We start from the raw sequence: 15473 nt of genomic DNA, 5'->3' as shown, positions 1-15473 counted from the left end.
TGCTTCACAAGGTAATAGAATATCACAAGGCAAATGGAAGCAGGGCGAGATCACAGGACCACAGGACCGGGGTGAAATTAAAATTGCCAATGAAGTTTCGGGCACGCATTGTCATTGATAACATCAGGAGACAGAGTTTGAGAGCAGACAACCCGTCTGACCGAAACTTATTAGGCGGGAATTTCCTCATCCTAATAAACCTGGGAGTGCTACGGGAGACTGGGGCTTATTTCATCCCTACAGCTGCGACCATAAAAGACGGCCACCCCCGAAAGCGGCCATTTCAGAGGCCTACCCTGAGGGATGCATTCTCTTTCTCAGAGATGTTCCTTGCTGAGAAAAAGAATTCAGCGATATTTCTCCCATTTGCTTTTGAAAGAAGAGAAATATGGCTCAGTTCCACCCGGCTCACTGGCGGTCAGAGTTTAAGGTTATCTCTCTTGTTCCCTGAACATTGCCATTATCCTGTTCTTTTTACAAGGTGCCCAGATTTCCTATTGTTCAAACACACATGCTCTACAAACAATTTTTTCAGTTAATGCAATCATTACAGGGTCCCAAGGCAACATACATCCTCCTCAGCTTATGAAGATGACAGGATTAAGAGATTAAAGACAGGCATAGGAAATCACAAGGGTATTGACTGGGGAAGTGATAAGTGTCCGTGAAATCTTCACAATTTATGTTCAGAGATTGCAGTAAAGACAGGCATAAGAAATTATAAAAGTATTAATTTGGGGAACTAATAAATGTCCATGAAATCGTCACAATTTATATTCTTCCACCATGGCTTCAGCCAGTCCCTCTGTTCAGGGTCCCTGACTTCCCACAACATAGGCCATTATGACAGGCAAGAGATCTGGTGTCTTATTGTCCAGACGCAGTTATCTGGTAAGTTTCAATTCCTTGATACTATCTTAGAGGCTTGCTGGTTGGTTTCCTGAGAAAGGAAGTCAGATAAGACAAATGTAACTTTCTCAAGGTTGAAGACTGGGAGAGTCAATTTCCATGTTTATTCAAAGAAACCACAAATGTCAGTTCTACAGGACAACTGGGCTGGTTTCAAAATGGCTGGTGAAGATGTGGAGTAATGAAAACTCTCATTCATTGTTGGAGGGAATGCAAAATGGTACAGCCATTTGGAAGACAGTTTGGTGTTTTCTTACAAAAATACACATTAAACTCTTGTTGTATGATCCAGCAATTGTGCTCCTTGATATTTACCCTAATAAGATGAAAACTTATTTCCACACAAAGACCTGCACATGAAATGTTTCAAATCTTTATAGCAGCTTTATTCATAATTGCTAAAACTTGGAAGCAACCAAGTTGTCCTTCAGTAGGTAAATGGATAAACTGTGGTACACATGACAATGTAATATTACTCAATAATAAAAATAAATGAGCTGTCACCTCATCAAAAGACATAGAGGAAACTTAAAGGTATATTACTAAGTGAAATAAGTCCATTTGGAAGGCTACATATTGTATGAATCAACTACATGACATTCGAAAAAGGTTAAACTATGGAGACAGTAAAATGATCATGAGGATGATGTTTGGGGGAAGGAGGAATAAATAGGCAGAGCATAGAGAATTTTTAAGATAGTGAAACTACTCTGTCTCATAGTGTAAGAGTGGATACATGTCACGTTACATTTGCTAAAACCCATAGTGTATAATACCAAGAATGAACCCTAATATAAACTATGGACTTCCTTTGATGTGTCAACGTCGGTTCATTGATTCTAACAGATGTACCACAATGGTGGGGGATGTTGATGGTGAAGGAGGATGTGTGTTTGGGGAAGAGGGAATATGTGGGGACTCTCTGTACTCTCAGATCAAGTTTATTTCAAATGTCACTGCTCTTTCAAAAAGCCTTTTAAAATAAGGAGAGGGAGAGAGAAGGAAATGCAGTGTTTAGCCTTCTAGCCTCTGCAATACTGACAGACACACCAGAAGGCTGGAATAAATGTTGAGTGAGCTAAGCCACAGAAACCGCTTACCCGGATAACTCCTAAACTCCCTCTAGACCTCTGGTAAAGTGCCATCTCCTTAGAAAACCTTCTCTGATCCCCAAACTAGTTGAGGGCTCTCTGCCTCATGCTGTCCCAATGGATCATAGCACATGACATTCTATAATTGTGTGTGTGTTCATGTGTGTGTGTGTGTGATCATCTGACTGATGTCTGTCTCTGCTGCCAGATTGAAAAATGCTCTCAGGGAAGAAACTGTTTCTGTTTTGCCACCATGGCATTACCACACAGTGCCTGGATTATTGAGTAGGTCCTCCCTAAATATTTATTGAAGGAATAGTGATATTTTTAAAACTATAAGAAGAATGAACCCAAAACGAAAAGTCTAACAGAGCATTCTGTTGCTGAGGCCATGGAGGAAAAGACAGTCTCAAACATTAGTAGTGAGAATGTGAGTTAGTGCAACCATTCTGTAGGAGAATTTGACATTACCTAACAAAATTACACATGCACTTACCTTTTGACCCAGTAATCCTACTTTTAGGAATCTGTCCAGAAGATACACCTCCAATGTTATGAAAATACACATGCACAGGTTGCTGACTGAATCAATGTTTGTAATTGTGAAACACTAGAAAAACCTAAATGCCTATTCTCGGAGAATGGTTGGAAAAATTACAGTACATTCCCACAATGGAGGACCATAGAAATGCAAGAGGGGCTTTGACCTTGTCAGGGCAGCCACCAGGAAAGACTTCCCTGAGTTAAGACGAAAAAAATTAAACATTTTTTTTAAAAGAAAGACGATCTCTATCTGCTTATATGAAACGATTTCCTAGATATACTGTTGGGTAAAAATAGCAAAGTACAAAATGATCTATGATATGCTACTCTTTGTGTAAGAAAGCAGTGGCTAAAAGAAAATAAACATGTACCTACACATTTATGCAAAAGATTCAGGAAGAATCAACCAAAAACGAATGAGATTGTCTACTATGATAAACACACCCTAGAATGACCTCCAGTGAGTTTACCTTTGTATAATCCTTTCCCTTTGAGTACAGGAAGAACCTGTGAATTGCTTCTAACAGAATACAGCAAAGGATGTGGGGTAGTCAGACCCTTGATGAGGCTACATTATGGAAGATTCAGTCTTAGCAGATTGGAGTGAGTGATTCTCCTGGTGGCCTTGAAGAAGGGAGCTGCCATGTTGTAACTGCCTATGGAGAGGAAGTCTAGGAGCTGAGGCCATAGAGGAGCATGGGGGAGAACCAAGCAGAGGGGTATGATCTCTACATAGGAACACAAGCCAAACAACTTGTTTGCAGTCTTGTGAGATAAGAAACCTATGTTTGTTTGTTTGTTTGTTTTTTGAGACGGAGTTTCGCTCTCGTTGCCCAGGCTAGAGTGCAATGGCGCAATCTCGGCTCATGGCAACCTCTGCCTACTGGGTCCAAGCGATTCTCCTGCCTCAGCCTCCCGAGTAGCTGGGATTACAGGTATGTGCCACCACACCCAGCTAATTTTGTATTTTTAGTAGAGACAGGGTTTCTCCATGTTGGTCAGGCTGGTCTCGAACTCCTGACCTCGGGTGATCCACCCGCCTCAGCCTGCCAAAGTGCTGAGATTACAGGCATGAGCCACCACACCCAGCCAGAAACCTATGTTGTTTTAAGCTGCTAAGTTTGTGATAACTTATTACGCAGCAATAGATAACTAACGCCGTCACCTATGAGCCATGGGGAGAGAATGAAGTGGGAAGAAGAGGAAAATGAGAAGATAGTAGGCATGAGTGAGAAGCAACACCTCTGAGTATACTTTTTAGTATGGCTTTCACCTTGTTTCACATGGGAAGGCTTCACATACCCTCAAAAGCAATAAATAATTAAAATCAACCGGGAAAAAGGTAGAACCCAAAATGGAATACAAATGATAACAAATAAATTTATAACTATATGACAAATCAATATAATAACCACACTTAAGGTAGGCTGCAAGAAAAGAGATAACCTATGTAACTTCAGAAAACAGTATTTTGATGGTATACCAAAAGGCTAAAGATACAAATAACTATACACAAATACAGTACTGTAGTTAGTAAATTTATTTCTCACAGTTATGGATTAATAATTCTGAAGCTACTTCAACTGTACTATAATTGAACAAATAAGTAAATATATTGTGAAAAACTTGTCAGAGAAAGGAGTTATAAATAAGGAAGGGGGAGGCTGGGTGTGGTGGCTCATGCCTGTAATCCGAGCACTTTTGGAGGCCAAGGTGGGCAGATTATGAGGTCAGGAGATTGGCTAACACGGTGAAACTCCACCTCTACTAAAAATACAAAACCTTAGCCAGGCATGGTGGCAGGCGCCTGTAGTCCCAGCTACTCTGGAGGCTGAGGCAGGAGAATGGCATGAACTCAGGAGGCCGAGCTTGCAGTGAGCCGAGATGGCACCACTGCACTCCAGCCTGGGCGACAGAGCAAGACCCCATCTCAAAAAAATAATAATAATAATAAATAAAGAAGGGGGAAGGTTGTAATTACCTATATGGTTTTGAACTTTTTTCCAAAAAAAAATTGGAGGTATGGGGGCGGGGCGCAGTGGCTCACGCCTGTAATCCCAGTGCTTTGGGAAGCCGAGGTGGGTGGATCACGAGGTCAGGAAATCGAGATCATCCTGGCTAACATGGTGAAACTCCATCTCTACTAAAAATACAAAAAATTAGCCGAGTGTGATGGTGGGCACCTGTAGTTCCAGCTACCCAGGAGGCTGAGGCAGGAGAATGGTGTGAACCCAGGAGGCGGAGCTTGCAGTGAGCCGAGATGGCACCACTGCACTCCAGCCTGGGCAAAAGAGCCAGACTCTGTCTCAAAAAATAAAAAAAATAAAAAAATAAAAATAAGTTTGAACATCTTGTGGTGCAAGAAAGGAAGTGTTTTTGCCTGAGTTCAGGAGATCGAGACCATCCTGGGCAATATGGCAAAACCTCTTCTCTAATAAAAATACAAAAAATCAGCCAAGCACAGTGACACATGCCTGTAGTCTCAGCTATTCCAGAGGCTGAGGCATGAGCATCACTTGAACCCAGGAGGTGGAGGTTGCAGTGAGCTGAGATCACGCCACTCCACTCCAGCTGCCTGGGCAACAGAGCATGACTCTGTCTCAAAAAAAAAAAAAAAATGATGAGAACATGTTAAGACAACATAGGTGTAAACTCAAAGGAACTCTTCATGGCCAAGATGGAACAATTTGAGTAAGAAAACAAATAGTATAGAAAATAAGCCCCTACTAATACAAATGGTTGAATACATAACTAGAAGGAAAAGCTTTTGCCCATAGTAGAATTCAAATTCTTCATATAAAAAGAATGAGGAAACCAGGAAAACACCAGTAATAATTGCTACAGCCAAGAACCTTCGATTAATGCTGAAATGGCTAAAATTAGTGAGTGCAAAGAGGTCTTGAGAGGTGACAGTGTGCTGGCAGTCCTTGCAGCCCTTGCTCGCTCTCGGTGCCTCCTCTGCCTGGGCTCCCACTTTGGTGGCACTTGAGGAGCCCTTCAGCCTGCCACTGCCCTGTGGGAGCCCCTTCCTTGGCTGGCCGAGGCTGGAGCCGGCTCCCTCAGCTTGTGGGGAGGTGTGGAGGGAGAGGCACAGGCGGGAACCGGGGCTGCTGCGTGGCGCTTGTGGGCCAGCACAAGTTCTGGGTGGGCGTGGGCTCGGTGGGCCGCACTCAGAGTGGCCCGCCTGCCCTGCCAGCCCCAGTCAGTGAGGGGCTTAGCACCTGGGCCAGAAGCTGCTGTGCTCGACTTCTCGCCGGGCCTTAGCTGCCTCCCCACTGGGCAGGGCTGGGGACCTGCAGCCCACCATGCCTGAGCCTCCCCCCTCCACCATGGGCTTCTGCACTGCCTGAGCCTCCCTGACGAGTGCCACCCCCTGCTCCACAGTGCCCAGTCCCATCAACCACCCAAGGGCTGAGGAATGCCGTGCACAGCACAGGACTGGCAGGCAGCTCCACCTGCGGCCCGGTGTGGGATCCAATGGGTGAAGCTAGCTGGGCTTCTGACTCTGGTGGGGACTTGAAGAACCTTTATATCTAGTTAAGGGATTGTAAATACACCAATCGGCACTCTGTATCTAGCTCAAGGTTTGTAAACACACCAATCAGCACCCTGTGTCTAGCTCAGGGTTTGTGAATTCACCAATCGACACTCTGTATCTAGCTACTCTGGTGGGGACTTGGAGAACCTTTGTGTCCACACCCTATCTAGCTAATCTAGTGGGGAAGTGGAGAACTTTTGTGTCTAGCTCAGGGATTGTAAACGCACCAATCAGCACCCTGTCAAAACGGACCAATCAGCTCTCTGTAAAACAGACCAATCTGCTCTCTGTAAAATGGACCAATAAGCAGGATGTTGGGGGGTTGGCGGGCAGATAAGGGAATAAAAGCAGGCTGCCGGAGCCAGCAGTGGCAACCTGCTTGGGACCCGTTCTACACTGTGGAAGCTTTGTTCTTTTGCTCTTTGCAATAAATCTTTCTGCTGCTCACTCTTTGGGTCCACACTGCCTTTATGAGCTGTAACACTCACCGCGAAGGTCCGCAGCTTCACTCCTGAGCCAGCGAGACCACGAACCCACCAGAAGGAAGAAACAACGAACACATCTGAACGTCAGAAGGAACAAACTCCGGACACGCCACCTTTAAGAACTGTAACACTCACCGCGAGGGAACGCGGCTTCATTCTTGAAGTCAGTGAGACCAAGAACCCACCAATTCCGGACACGGTATGGTGAGAAAAGGGACATTTGAACCATCTCAAAGTATCTCCCCACAACATACTTATTAATTACAAAAGGAAAAGTAGTAACTTTACAGTGGAGAAACCCGTCAGACACCATCTTAACCAGTGATCAGAATTAACATCAATAGTAGTGAGATATACCAATATCATTGAGAAGGACACCATATCACTTTGTAACATTCTTGCTAAAAATGCATAACCTCAATCTGATCATGACAGTGTATCAGACAAACCCAAAGTGGATGACATTCTACAAAAGCTTGACCAGTACTAATCAACAGTATCACAGTCATAGAAGGCCAAGAAAAGGAGATGTCACAGATTAGCAAAAACTAAGGAGACATGAAAACTACATGCAATGTGAGAGCCTGGAAGAAAAAGACATGAGTAGGAAAACTGGTGAAATTAAAATAATGCCTGTAGATTAGTTAATAACATTAATTTCCTGGTTTCCATGGTTGTACAATGGCTGTGGAAGACGTTAACATTAGGGAACCTGGGTGAAGGGCATTTCTTCTGTAAGTAAAAATTCCACTTTTGCAATTTTTTTCTGTAAGTAAAAATTTATCTCAAAATGAAAAATTTTTTAAAGTAACATATGTTCACAAAGGAACATTAGGAAACAGTAGCAGAAAAATTTCAACCGTAATCCTGCTATTAAAAACAACTGCTGGCCAGGCTTGGTGGCTCACACCTGTAATCCCAGCACTTTGGGAGTCTGAGTGGGCGGATCATGAGGTCAAGAGATCAAGACCATCCTGGCCAACATGGTGAAACCCCGCCTCTACTAAAAATACAAAAATTAGCTGGGCGTGGTGGCACACGCCTGTAGTCCCAGCTACTCCAGAGGCTGAGGCAGGAGAATCTCTTGAACCTGGGAGGCGGAGGTTGCAGTGAGCCGAGATCGCATCACCGCACTCCAGCCTGGTGACAAAGCGAGACTCCGTCTCAAAAACAAACAAACAAAAACAACAACAACAACAAAAACCTGCATATGCAGATATTGATTTGGCAAAAGAAAAAAACTGTTGTCAATATGCTGATTCTTTTAGTTATTAATAATGCAAGGAAAGTGTTCTGAGCACTGACTAAGCTCAAAGCACCTCGCTTTAAGCACTCCAATCTTGTGTAAAATTGCCACCCTCCTAATCCAGATACCCCTCCTCTATCCCTACTGTAAGAATTAAGGAAAGAGGAAAGAAACATGAAAGATGGCTTGGTAGTCAAGGACAGGTTTATTTTAGAGAGGGGCAGCTGTCTGAGTTAGGTCAGAGGCACACTCTTACAGACTAAGAGTTTTTAAGGATTCAGGGTGGGAGAGTTTAACAGAGGCTTGGACTACTTCTGTGTCTTTTTGTTGTGCTTATGTGGAAGGGAGAGTTTCTGTGTCTGTTCCCATACATTTTTCTGCAGCCGCAGGCATACTCCCCAAGTCTGCTTTTAGCTTTCCCATCTTAGTGCACCTGAAGGGAGAACAATGTGCTTATTAAGGCTCACTGTTTTACTGGGGCCCATTTTATGAGGGTGAAGTTTGGCAGTCGCCAAAGAAACTTTCCCCACACCTCCCTCTGTGCCCAAGCTGTCTTATCTGTGTTTTACTGCCTACTTTTTCTGGCTGTTTGTAGTTAGAAGAGAAATGATTTCCTTGAAATGCATGAGGCTAGAAAGGGAGCTGGAACTTAAAGTGGTGGTGTTTGTCCGAGATGACGGTGCTCCTGCCCTGTCACCTACTGCCTCTCTCCCCATCGCAGTGTCACCACCTATCACATGATGTCATTTACTAGTGCGTCTTTTGCTGATTGTCTGTCTCTTTCTGCTTAAGTGAAAGCCCCATGAAAGTAGAGATTTCTGTTTGGCTCACTGAGTCCAAAGTCTTGGATTAGGTCTGGATTGGAAGATGAACAAGAGGCCAATTCATGGACTTTGAATTCCTGAAAAACATCCTGAAATGATGGGAAAAGGAGAGGCTCTATCTGACGTCACCAGAGTCCTTGAGCATTGGAATATTTCTTCCAACTGAAGCCTGGACCAGAGCTATCTAGATATACAGAGAGGGAGGCGGTTCTGCCAATTGGAGGAACTACTGTTTCCAAAAGTGCAATGTTTAACAAAGGCAGTGGTCTACCCCGGGGGATGAGACATCTGAACCCTGACATGGCCATAAAGCCAACTGCTATAGGAGTGGCAACCCAGAATAAGAAGAGTGAAGGAAGCCAACAGAGATCCCTGGAGGTTGTGTTAGTTTGCTTCGGCTTTGTATTAGGTACTTTGTGGCTTACACAACAGACATTTTATTGTCTAACAGTTCCAGTGGCAGAAATCAAAGGGCCCAACAGGGTTGATTCCTTCTGAGGGCTGTGAGGGAGAATCTGCTCCATCCCTCTCTTCTAGCTTCCAGTGTTTTCTGGTAATCTTTGCCATTCCTTGGCTTGTAGAAGCTTCACTCTGATCTCTGCCTTCATCTTTGTATGGCCTTCTCCCAGTGTGCCTGCCTGTCTCCAAATTTCCCATTTTTGTAATGACATCTGTCATCTTGGATTAGGGCCCATGCTAGCTGCCCTAGTGACCTCCTCTTAACTAATTATATCTGCAATGACCGTATTTCTAAATAAGATCACATTCTAAGGTACCAGGACTCCAACACAGGAATTGAGAGCAGGAAGGAGGACCACAGTCCAACCCCTTACACAGTCAAGCACTGGAGGTAAATGGTATTCTCGAGAGGAAAGCTGTCTGATGGCTCTTGGGATAGACTAGGTTATGCTGCAGCAACTGCCCATCTCAATTATCATCAGCTTAATACAACAAAAGTCTATTTCTCATTCACACTAAGAACACTGTGAGCTGCAGGACTTTCTAGGACAACTGTCTTCCGTGCTATGATTCTACATCCCAGATTGCTTTCATCTTCTGGTTCTACTGGTGAGGCAGGGAAGGGCTGGGGAGTTGCATCTCACAGTCCCCTTGCTGGAGAAACCCGGAAGTGACCCTTCATGCCAATGCTCATGTTTTACCAGCCAGCAGCAAGGGCCCTAGGTCTCCATCCCTGCAAGGGGCTCTAGAGTGTAGGGAACAGATGGAATGTCCACAAGCACCACAGCGTCTGCCACAGTGACATTTTTAGGACTGGTATCGCAGAGTGTTTACTTAAGGCCGTGGAAGCTAAATTCTTAGCATGTGCTGGAGAGCAATGAAAAAGATATTTACTTTATGAATTAAAGCTGGAGTCAGAGTAAGCCTGAAGGCTGAAGGAAAAAGAGCAACAGATCCAGGGAGCATTCACCTGCCCTGTCTCCAAACAGGTGAGGATGGGGGATAAAGTGAAGGCAGTGCTTTGGTGGGAACTTCAAGGATAGCCTCTGGCTTTTTCCAGGTTTAGAAGCTCATACGGGGCAGGGGCGGAGGAAAAGAAGAAAGAGGAGGAAGAAGAGAAGGTTGAGGCCCTGGCCCAAGTTAGTGGGAAGGGAAATCCACCCCCATTAAACCCTCTCCCTGGTGGACTGTGGGGTGCACACGTAAGGCCTGCACAGGTGCTGGAATATGGTAGAGGCCCAGGACATACTTCCTGTGAATGAATGATTGAGTGGCTGAATGAATACCACTAAAAGCCCTCTTTTCTATTCCCAAATGCCACATTGAGCAGAAGAAGGCAGCAATCCTTGCTCAGCAATTGGTGGTCCCCTTGAGTGTGCAAATGAGTCCACAGCCTGCAACAGCAGACAGTCCCTGCCCCGCTTAGAAGTGATTGCAGGGAGGTGGCTGACCGTTGATCACACCCAGAGCTGGTTATGGGAATTTACTCCATGGAAAGACTGCAAAACGGCCTGAAATGTGTTTTGGCATCAGCTGCTGACACGTAAGGTTTCCCAATCCTCAACTCTGTCCTGCCAGCCAATGAGGGGAAGGAAAGGGATTACCTAGGGGTATGGGCGGCCAATCCTGAGTCCACCAACTGGCCACGCCCATCCCCAGCCTTGTGCCTCACCTACCCCCAACCTCCCAGAGGGAGTGGCTATTTAAGGGGAGCAAGAGTGCAGAACAAACAAGACAGCCTGGGGATACAACGCTGGTGTCCTCTGAGAGGTAAAGGGCCAGCGAAGCTGATGTCCTGTCAAGAGCAGAATTCCTGCTCCTTCGCTGCCTTTGAGTGTGGCTGTGTTGTGCATGCGTGTGCATGATTTCATATGCACAAGAGGGTGTGTGTGCATGAGTGTGTTGAGCGGGTATGTGAGTGTAGTGCAAGAGAGCGTGTTTGCACTATCAGGTAAGTACAAGAATGTGTGTATGTGGGCATAGGTGTGTTAACATGTAGGTGTTTGGGAACTTGTGTATGTGGAAGGGATTAGAAGGCCTAGAAGAGAGAGGTTGATGCTTTCATTCTGGAGGAAAATACTGAGGCTGAGACCCCGTGGGTGCCTTGGAGACTCCAAGCCTTGAATCCAATGTGGGGATATGCAAGCTCTGTCTAACGGGGGATACATCCTCTGACCTCAGGAACCTCCCAGGTAGTTGGGAGGAAGCTGGTTCCAACCTCCCAAGAACTCTCAGTCTGATGAGGTACAGGGGAGGTCTCATTAGTGTATCATGGGGTTCTCCACAGGTCTGAGGGCCTGATGTGTGTGAAACCATTCTGCAGAGCTGGGAATGGGTCAGGAGGTGGTGGTGGTGGTGGTGTGTGTGTGTGTGCATTGCTGGAGGGCACTCCTTGTGTGCTCTGGGTGTGACAGAGGAAGTCACCCTGGACTTAGGTTGGATGGGAGAGCATGTCTGTGTGTCTCAGAGCCACCAAGGAGGAGCAGGGGAGAGACGGCCGGAGCAGAAGCTGAGACCACCCAGCAGAGGAGCCAGGCCAGTCCACCTGCATTTGTCACCCAAGAACTTTTACCATGAAGACCCTCCTACTGTTGGCAGTGATCATGATCTTTGGTAAGAGCTGACCCTGACCTCCAAGCATGGGGGGACAGCCCCAGAAGGGAAGCACTTTTGTCCCTTAGTTTTCTCTCCCATTGCAGCGATCCTCTCTCAGGGGGAAAAAAGAAGCCATTTGGGAGGAAGGAGAGTAGCAGAGAGGGGCAGAGAGGGAGGGCACAGAACCCCATGCCACATTACCAGACAACTCCCAAATTTCCTTCCAGGCCTACTGCAGGCCCATGGGGATTTGGTGAATTTCCGGAGAATGATCAAGTTAACGACAGGAATGGAAGCCGCACTCAGTTATGGCTTCTACGGCTGCCACTGTGGCGTGGGTGGCAAAGGATCCCCCAAGGATGCAACAGATCGGTGAGGCCACCCATCCCTCCCTACCCTCCTAGACTCTGGCCCAGGCAGAGCTGGGAGCTGCAAAGACAGTGCCGGTTCCTGATGGGCACAAATGTCTCAGGATGGCCTGGTTGGAAAAGCAGCCAGCATGTTGGAACTTCTGCTGTAGACTGTTGCAAAGTCACTGGGTCTCTGCCCAGGGTCCAAAGGGGTGAGACCACAGGCACCAGGTCTCCTGGTGCTGTGGGACAACAGCCCCAATCAGGTGTCTCCTTGCAGCTGCTGTGTCATTCATGACTGTTGCTACAAACGTCTGGAGAAACGTGGATGTGGCACCAAATTTCTGAGCTACAAGTTTAGCAACAAGGGGAGCAGAATCACCTGTGGTAAGAGTCCTACCTCACCATCAAGTGGTCCTCATTTGTTTAGACAGTGCTGGGGACTGTGCTGGGCACCAAAGATAGACACAGAGGGACACAGTTCCTGCTTCAGGAAGCTCACGGTTGAGTGGAAAGCCAGGAAAGTGAAAATCCAATGTGGTAAAGACTCCAGTGGGAAGTAAACAAACAGATAAGGCATTAACACAGCCCGAGGCTTGAGGAAGGCTCCTGGAAGGGGTGACCTCTAAGCTGAGTCTGAAAAGCTGTGCAGAGAGTCAGGGAAGAGGAGGGAGCATTCCCAGAAGAGGACACAGCATGGCCAAAGACACCAGAGGGCACCGTAAGCCATTCTGTACTGCCCAGCAGAAACATGAGGAAGAGAAGCAGTGCTGAGCCATGATGCTGGAGACATAGGAAGGAGCTAGGTCTATCTGGCCCTCCAGGCCAGGCTGTATTTAGGTTTTGCCCTAAAGCAATAGGATGCTATTAAGCAAAGGAGCAACAGGGTCAGATCTGCATTTTAGACGACTCACTGTGGGGACAGGGTCAATGGAGACAAGTGGAAGGGGGGCAGAGAAAGCTATTGCCATCATGCAGGCAAGAGGGAGTAACATTTTGACATAAAACAATGGAGGTCAGGATGGGAAAGGTGGAGAAAAAATCAAGATGCATTTGAGATGGAATCAGCTGAACTGGTGACTGAGTTGGGAGGGATGGGGAGAGGGAGTTGTTGGATGAATATGTGGCTGCATGGATGGCACAACTGTGATAAAGACCATGGGAGCAGGTCATGGTGGAAGGTGGGGAGGAGCAGTTCTATTTCCAGCATGTTGAGTTTAGGGGCCTCCAGCACCCAGGAAGGGGTCCAGCAGGCAGCTGTCTATACAAATGCAGCTCAGGGGAGAAGTCAGGACTGGGACACAGATTCAGAAGCCAGCAGCAGAGAGCTGAGAGGTGGGTGTGATCGCTTACTTGCTGTTTAAAGGCCCAGAAAGGAGACAGAGGAGGGATGGACAGAGAGGGAGAAGGGGAACTGAGCGAGAAGGTCAAGGAGTCAGTAAGGAAATGATTAGCAAGGGCCAAGTGAACAGAGGAGTCCTCCAAGAAAAGAGCCAACAAGGCTTCCCTGGATGTTGAGGCAGAAAGGCATGAGGGACTCAGGGGAAGCTGTTTCCATGCAGTGGGGAGGGCAAAGCCAGATTAGAGCAGGTGGGGGCTGATGGGAAGGGAAGTAGAGACAGGAGGCAAAGACAACATTCTGGAGAAAGTTTGGCCCTGAAGGGGAGGAGAGGTGGGTGGCACTGGAAGGCTTTACTTGGTGTCCCCAGACAGCTGACTCATGAGTGGGTTTTGGAAAAAGCGTGGACTCCTGCCCATGGCCTGAGTCCTTTAAGATCAGAAATTATGTCTCCCATCATGGCCTCTCCATAGAGGCGTGTATCTTCAGCAGGCATTAGGTCACAACCCACATGATGCCAAGCTGACAGTGGCTTGGATAATGGGGATATGTGACTGTCATATAACTAGAATTCTGGAAGAGTGCAGTGCCAGGGTTGGGGCAGCTTTCCAGCCATGTCATCAAGAATCCAGCCTTCTCCTGGCCTTCAGCTATGCCACATGGGCAGTGTCTACACCTGGGATGTCAAGAGACAGGCTGCAGGTCCACCTTCCTGGCCTCACATTATGGAAGAGGCTTTCCTCTTGGGCATCTCTCTTTTTGGAGGGAGGAAATAGATCATTCCCAGAAGCCCCTAGCAGACTTCCCCTTGTTGCTCATTGGTTGGAACAAGGTTACATAATACACAAAGACCAATCACTGCAAAGGAAAAAGGGATGACCCTGCCTGGCTTACACCAATCACAATCTATTCCCAGACCCCCGCGGCTAGGGCTTTGCCTCCTGGACACATCTGTTAGCAAGAGGAAGAGATTATGGCTGTTAGGAAGGCCTTTGAGAAAGTATCCCAGTGCCTGGCTGTGTCTCCACCAGGCTGGAGGCCAGCATCCCAAGGGCAAGAATTCTGTCTCCCTATTGGTCACAAATATCTGGAGTGCAGGTGTTTGTCTCCAACTAGGAGCTTCTGGAGGACAGGGCTGTGTCTTCTACCCCAGGGTTCCCACAAGAAGCCACTGAATATTAACAAACTCCCATCTTGTGTTTATTTTCTTATGATTTCAGCAAAACAGGACTCCTGCAGAAGTCAACTGTGTGAGTGTGATAAGGCTGCTGCCAACTGTTTTGCTAGATACAAGATGACCTACAATAAAAAGTACCAGTACTATTCCAATAAACAATGCAGAGGGAGCACCCCTCGTTGCTGAGTCCCCTCTTCCCTGGAAACCTTCCACCCAATGCTGAATTTCCCTCTCTCATACCCTCCCTCCCTTCCCTAACCAAGTTCCTTGGCAATGCAGAAAGCATCCCTCACCCATCCTAGAGGCCAGGCAGGAGACCTTCTATACCCACCCAGAATGAGACACCCAGCAGGAGATTTCCAGCCTTCCACTGCTCTCCTCCACTTCAACTCCGTGCTTAACCAAAGAAGCTGTACTCCGAGGGGTCTCTTCTGAATAAAGCAATTAGCAAATCATGTATATGTGTGTGTGTATGCATTGCCCTACGCACTGTTAGCATGAGAACAAATAGGGGTAGGGGTTAAAAATACAGGCTCTGAGTCCAGTGTAGAGCTGTGTGCCTGTGGCCCCAGCAGCTCCGGAGGCTGAGGCTGAAGTGCAAGGATTGCTTGAGCTCAGAAGTTCAAGGCCAGCCTGGGCAACACAGGGAGACCTTGTCTTTATAAAAACAAAACAAACTAAAAAAGTAGGTTCTGGAGTCAGACTGGCTGTGTCAAATCCCCGCTCCCTCATCTCCCTAAGCCTTAGTTCTTTCATCTAGATGGAGATAACACTGGTGCCTCCTGCATGGGGATGTTTGAGAATTAGAATGATGACAAATGAAAAGCCTTGGGCCTGATATGTCTACAGCTGCCATGACTATTACAAGCGAAACCCAGACGTCTCCCTCCCCTTCCCTAGGCAATAGCAGCTCCTAC

General features: G+C 46.8%; 1 protein-coding gene across 1 annotated transcript in view; it reads left to right on the top strand.

Annotated features, from left to right (window-relative positions):
• The window catches only part of PLA2G2A (phospholipase A2 group IIA), a 42439-nt gene extending 27513 nt beyond the window's left edge, over positions 1–14926 (top strand). The window contains exons 2-5 of the mRNA XM_058443670.1: positions 10156–10234; positions 11734–12062; positions 12321–12427; positions 14600–14926. Coding sequence (XP_058299653.1) covers positions 10156–10234; positions 11734–12062; positions 12321–12427; positions 14600–14742 — 658 coding nt within the window. The 3' untranslated portion in view covers positions 14743–14926. The remainder of the gene's footprint in view (positions 1–10155; positions 10235–11733; positions 12063–12320; positions 12428–14599) is intronic.
• Positions 14927–15473: the final 547 nt, after the last annotated feature.

The sequence above is a fragment of the Hylobates moloch genome, unplaced genomic scaffold (assembly GCF_009828535.3).
Source record: "Hylobates moloch isolate HMO894 unplaced genomic scaffold, HMol_V3 SCAFFOLD_9, whole genome shotgun sequence".
In the NCBI taxonomy this organism is placed as follows: domain Eukaryota; kingdom Metazoa; phylum Chordata; class Mammalia; order Primates; family Hylobatidae; genus Hylobates; species Hylobates moloch.
This window is presented reverse-complemented; position numbering and strand designations above follow the sequence as displayed.